The sequence below is a fragment of the Dipodomys ordii genome, unplaced genomic scaffold (assembly GCF_000151885.1).
Source record: "Dipodomys ordii isolate 6190 unplaced genomic scaffold, Dord_2.0 Scaffold40, whole genome shotgun sequence".
NCBI lineage: Eukaryota > Metazoa > Chordata > Mammalia > Rodentia > Heteromyidae > Dipodomys > Dipodomys ordii.
This window is the reverse complement of record NW_012267256.1, coordinates 5090795-5097184: the sequence shown is the minus strand read 5'-3', so window position 1 is coordinate 5097184 and position 6390 is coordinate 5090795. Positions and strand designations below refer to the sequence as shown.

The 6390-nt window shown below is 47.7% G+C and overlaps 1 protein-coding gene across 1 annotated transcript in view; it reads left to right on the top strand.

The window, feature by feature from the left end:
• Nucleotides 1-6390, top strand: part of Pcsk5 (proprotein convertase subtilisin/kexin type 5) — a 351177-nt gene that overhangs the window by 334783 nt on the left and 10004 nt on the right. Inside the window, exons 32-33 of the mRNA XM_013018392.1 lie at nt 480-710; nt 2343-2520. Coding sequence (XP_012873846.1) covers nt 480-710; nt 2343-2520 — 409 coding nt within the window. The remainder of the gene's footprint in view (nt 1-479; nt 711-2342; nt 2521-6390) is intronic.

Here is a 6390-nt window from a genome sequence, read left to right as displayed (position 1 = left end):
GATAGATAGATAGATAGATGGATGGATGGGTGGGCGGGTGGGCGGGTGGGCGGGCAGACAGACAGACAGACAGACAGACAGACAGACAGAGAAGCTGAAGTTATTGTGGGGAAGGAAGCAAAGGACCAAGAGGCCATGAGGGTTATGATGGTGGAAATGGCCACAGAGGAGTATATGGCAGAGACCATGCTTTGTATAATGCTTGTCATCATTTCCGTGCAGTGGTGTGGTTATAATGGGCCTTGCCAATATTTCTGGGGTGACTTTTCAGGCAGGGGCTCTCTGAGAAAATGAAGCCGTCATCTTTTCTCATTTTGTGATGGCAGAATTCAACTCTTAACCTTACAGCCCAACAGCCCTACCTACCATCCTTGGCACAAAGCCTTAGAAATTTCCAGACGATCAGGAGTGTATTCCTAGAAGAGCATCGTGGCCTTCTCTTACTATCTCCTCCCCCACCCTCCCTGTCACACCCACAGATTGCCCCAAATTCTGCCACACCTGCTCATCACCCGGGACCTGCATCACCTGTCGGGAAGGCTGGCAAAAGACCAAGCTCGGGAACTGCATTCTGCACAGCGAGTGTGCGGCCATTGAGTACTGGGATGAGGCGGGGCACAGGTGTCGGCCGTGTCACCACAAGTGCTGGCACTGCTCAGGGCCCAGGGAGGACCAGTGCGAAGCCTGCCCCAGGCCCAGCCTTCTTCTCAGTAAGTGACCCCCACCCCATCCTCCTCTGCCCTCAGGAAGGCGTGGCTTTTCTCTCCCTCTTGGGAATCTACTGGCCAGATGCCTGATGCCTGGTGGAGATCAGCTTCCTGTTTAGTAAATGGGGGGGGGGGAGGGAACACGTGCAAGTCTACAGAAAAGATCCACGACTGAGAAAAGTACATAGATGACCCTCACCCCGATGCCCTTTTTCCAGGTTGCCTACTGTGAATCTTTGATCCACTGATGATCCCTCATCCTTAATCCATAACATTTCCTTACTTGTGGCACATGGTTGCTGAGCTTCCTGACATAACACAGGACAGTTGTCAACACTAATCAATGTACATTGATGCAGTACTGGAACAGACCCCTGGCTAGACTTCCATCTAGGGTTAGCCATTGCATTGAGCATTCTTGTCTCTTCAGCCTCCTTCAGTCTGCAGCACTGGCACAAAACTATCTCTGTCTTTTGTGATAGCGAGTCCCCGTCTCCCCTTGGGGGCTGGTGTGAGTTTACTTAATGACTGATAGAGATTATGCATTTTCAGCCAGAGTCGATGATATTGTACCCCCTATGCATATGATATCCACCAGCGTCTTATCCCTGGTATAAATGTTGATCATCTGGCCAATCTCCCTACTGCGTGAGAAACTGATTACTATTGATCCCCTTGTAATGAATGAACAGTCTGTGAGACACCTTACACACATGTTCATATTCAACTCCTCATCAAAATTTCCCCTTCACAGCTGTTGATTAACACCTTTTCTTGGCTACATATGATGGCATTATATATACCTGTAATCTCAGTGTGCGGGAGACTGAGACAGGAAGATTGAGAGTTCAAGGCTAGCTTGAACTATATAGTGAGACTCTGTCTCAAAACGAATCAAAATCATCTCCAGCCAGACACTGGTGACTCATCCCTGTAATCCTAGCTATTCAGAAAGCTGAGATTTGAAGCTCATGCTTTGAAGCTAGCCGGGGGCAGATACATTTGGGCGACTTATTTCCAATTAGCCGGCAAAAAGTCAGAAGTGGAGGTGTGGCTCAAGAGGGAAAAAAAATTAAAACAACTACTCAAGAGTGTAAGGCCCTGAGTTCAAGCCTCAGTTTTAAAAAAGAAAATCTTGAACAAGCATCGTCCCAGGTTGGCTCCCTTCAGCACATTTAGTCTGAAGGTGATTGCTAGTATAAAACAAGTCCTAAGGTGTTCAGCAAGCCATGGTTGGGCTTAACACCAGCACAGAGAAAAGACAACTGAATTCCACCAAAACCACCAGACGTGAAGGAGCTGAACTTCCCCGAGAGCATGGGGAAGACCGGAGAACGTGTTCACAGCTCTCCTCCCATCAATACACAGAGTCTCACCATGGAAACAAGGGGAACGTTTTCTTCCTCTTCCTGGGACATCTCTATCCAGGGTCTCCTTCTCCCACTACTGCTCCAGGCTGATTCCAGGCTCTCTGCACGCCTGCAGTCTTCCAGCCAGATCTATTGGGAAAGCGGGGAGGGAGGGGAAAGGATCGGCATCAGCCCACGAGGCTGTGGTGTCTCCCAGCAAACACACCTGGTCTGGGAGCCATGGGGCCGGCTAGCTGTCAAGGTGGGCTCTTCTATTCTCCCGCAGACTCGACGTGCGTGGGGGACTGCCCAGAGGGCTACTACGCGGAGGAGGACAGCCATCGGTGCGTCCCATGCCACAGCTCCTGCAGGACCTGTGAAGGGAAGCACAGTCTGCAGTGTCTCTCCTGCCGGCCTGGCTGGCTCCAGCTGGGCAGAGAGTGTGTGCTTCGGTGCAGGGATGGGTAAGAGGCTCAGCCCAAGCTCCCCATTGGATTCACACAGCAGCCCACTTTTCAGATCGGGAGACTGAGGCTCGGCACTAGTATACCCAGCCTCCCTGCTCATGAGAAGCAAAGACGAGTCCGTTCACAACAACAGAAGAGAAACAGGAGAGGCAGATGCCCCAGTGGAGAACACAGATGGTTAGAGGGTCCTGCCTGAGTCTCAGGCCTTCATGCCCAGCCTCACTGATCACAAGGCGCGTCAGTAAATTTCAGGCTGAGACAACACCTTCTCTTTGAGAGCAGCCTGCCCGGTAGTGGATATTCTTTTCCTTCCGTTCCAGGATTTGTTCTGCTCCGGGTAGAATATGGAGGATGTAATGTGAGAGATACGCTGATGTGCTCCAAGGGCTCGATTTCAGTTAGCATCTCCATTTATTCCCATTCATCTCCACCCTAGCATGCCTTCCGTAAATCCACACATTCCAAGCTGCTTCACTGAGGACATACTATATACACCGTGATGGATCACTCTAGAAGCATTTTGCAGATAGGGATTCTATTATTTTTCCTTTAAAAATGTTATATTGTGGCGGGGCACCGTTGGCCCACGCCTGTCATCCTAGCTACTCAGGAGGTTGAGATCTGAGAATCACAGTTCAAAGCCAGCCCAGGCAAGAAAGTCTGTGAGACTCTCATTTCCAGTAAACCAGAAAACTGGAAGTGGTGCTGTGGCTCAAGAGGTGGAGCACTAGCCTTGAGCTGAAGAGCTGAGGGATGCGCCCAGGCCCAGTGTTCAAGCTCGTAGCAGACCAAAAAAAAAAAAGTTGTGTTGTTATTATAAAGGTGATGTAAAAGGGGCTACGGTTATATAAGTCAGGTAATAAGCACATTTCTTTTTGAATAATGTCACCCCTTCCCCCACTCTTTTCCATTTTTTCCTCCCATCCCCCACCCACAAGTTGTATAGTTCATTTTCACACAGTGTCTAGTGGGTACCACTGCTGTATTTGTTCACCCTTTATCTCTCCATTTCTGTGTCCCCCCTCTTTACCATCTCAAAGACAGATAAACTAAAGCAAGCAAGATAAAAAGAAAAGACGGACAGCAACATTGAAACCCTCTTGTTTCCACTTCCTGGAGTTCGCTTCGATAAATATTATTTCATACGGTCAGAGGCACCGGGCGTGATGCCTTTGTGTTCCTCTCCTAAGAGTGTCCCCCTTTGGTCTCACTGGGTGTGAATGCGTGGAGAAGGATTCTATTATTTTTTCAGTTAAGAAAAGCTATAAGTGGTTCATCAGAAGGTCTGATTCCAGCAGACCAGGACGAGGCTTCAATAAAGTCTGTCTGTTGCCCCTCCCACCACCAAGCATCTCAGAAAAGACAAAGATTGTTAACTTCCTCGTCTAAACCAGGAGCCTAAGAAAGGACCTAGGGGGAGGGGAGGGGGGAAGGGCACGGGGTGGGGTACAGACCCGCATCAAAAGATCCCGTCTTCAGGTCTTCCTTAGATGCTGTCTAGTCTGCAGTGCTTACTTCGGCTTGTTTCATTCATTTTAGTGTGACACACTGGGATGCATTTTTATTTACCTCATTTATTGATTGATTAATTCATTTATTATACATTTAATTTAAAATGTAAAGCCAGGCGCGGTAGCTCCCACCTGTAACTCTAGCCAATCAGGAGGTTGAGATGTGAGGAACATGATTTAAAGCCAGCTCGAGCAGGAAAATACTTGAGATTCTTATCTCCAATTAACCACTAAAAAAGCCAGAAGTGGAAGGAGCTGTGGCTCAAGGGATAGAGTGACATCCTTGAGCTAAAAGTGCTAACAGATGGCACCCAGGCCCTGAGTTGAGTTCAAGTCCTAGCACTGGTGAATTAAGACAAATACTTTGACTTTCCAAAGCTTATCCTTATCATTATAAGCTGGGGGGGGGGGGGGGAGGGAATGTCTTATTTTTCACACATGCTACTCTAACATTCTACACAGAGTCCCGCACATTAGCTGCAATCCAAAACACCAGCCACACAGATCAATGGAGGAGGATCCTGCTAGATGGGGTGGGGAGGGGCTGCCTGGCCAAGTCCCCAGCTTCACACTGAACAGTATTTGAAAAGCTCTGGATCCCATGTGTAGATCTTCATTCTTCCCCAGATCCAGTCATTGAGACCCCTCACACACACACACACACACACACACACACACACACACACACACACACACACACGCAGATGTCATGCTATGGTTTGAGCTAAGGAACCGATTGTCTCCCAGTGTATGCAGCGACCCTAAGGAGATGGAAAGAAGAGGGGAAGGACTGGTCAAGTGCAGGTGGAGATGCATTCCTCGTAGAGTCCATGTCCACATGTCAGGCGTTGGACCCGTGTGGTGCATCTCTTTGCTTTGGACAAGCGGGGATATAACCTTCTGCACTCTGTCCCAACACACATCTGGAGATTTAACTTCACAGAATGTTCTTTAAGAGTGCTGGTGCGTGGGATTCTGCACGGCTATGAGGCTTGCGGGACCCCACGGACCTCCCAGCAAGCAGTTGGGTAGACTGTTCTTTCTCCTATATGTTCTAGCAAGCTCTGCATTGTCATTCTTTTCGCATCACTCTTTGATAATTGTGTGTGTGTGTGTGTGTGTGTGTGTGTGTGTGTGTACTGGTACTGGGGCTTCACGAAACTCAGGGCCTGAGTGCTGTCCCTTAGCTTTTTCAATCAAGGCTGGTGCTTGACTACTGAGCCACAGCTCTCTTCTGACTTTTGGGTGGTTAATTGGAGATAAAAGTCTCACAGACTTTCTGCCCAGGATGGCTTCAAACTGCAGTGGTCAGATCGCAGCCTCCTGAGTAGCTAAGACTACAGGTGTGAGCCCCTGGCACCCAGCTGATAACTTTTAAGACATACCTTGAAATAATAACCTTTTTGTCCTCCCCTATATAATTCTATAGATGCTTTTCATCTGTATAGTTACAATAGCATAATGTCATTTAAAATAATTGTATGCTGACTCAGAGTTTGTAAAGCATTTCTACTCATAGTGTATCTGTGCACTTTGATTTGATTCTAGAACAATCTCTTGAGCTTGATTAGTCTCTCCACCTGACAGATAAGAAAACAAGTTCAGAGCAGTAAAGGAACTTGCCCAATGTACTATAACAACTAACCCAAGGTAGACTGCAGCCTGAAAGTCTGGAGCGTCTGACCCAGCCCCGGCTCCTTCTGCTGTGTTTGAGTCTCTCTTGTTCCTGTGGCTTCCTTTCCCTTGAGTCATCTGTGGTCTGAGCCAAATACTCACTTCATGATGGATGCTTTCTTTTCATTCTATTATGTCTCAAATACTTCAGTCTTCAGATTGCCTCCAAGAAATAATTACACTCCAGCCAACTGCAATTGTGTCTATGAAATCCTCCGAACACGGAGGCTCACAGCAGCAATTTCATAAATGGTGATTTGTTTTTACTCCCAGCAACCATTACAAAGCACTTTATATGTATTTCATAAAGACTAACCTCACTCATGTCACCCCCTGTTTCAAGATGCTTTTTAAAATGGAAGTTAGAACCACTCAGGGGTACATTGAAACACACTGAAAGAGGAAGCAGTTGTGTATGCTTATAATCCCAGCATTTAGGAGGCTGAAACAAAAAGATAAAGCATTTGAGGCCATCTGGGGTACATGGTGAATGTATGTCTGGATATATAGTTGAAACTCTGTCAAAGGGAAGAAAGAAGGAAGGAAGGAAGGAAAGAAAGAGAGAGAGAGAGAAAGAGAGAGAGAGAGAAGATGGGAGGGAAGGAGGGAGGGTGGGTGGGTGGAAGGAAGAAGAAAGAAGACAGAAAGAAAGGAGGGAGAGAGGAAGAAAGACAGGAAGGCA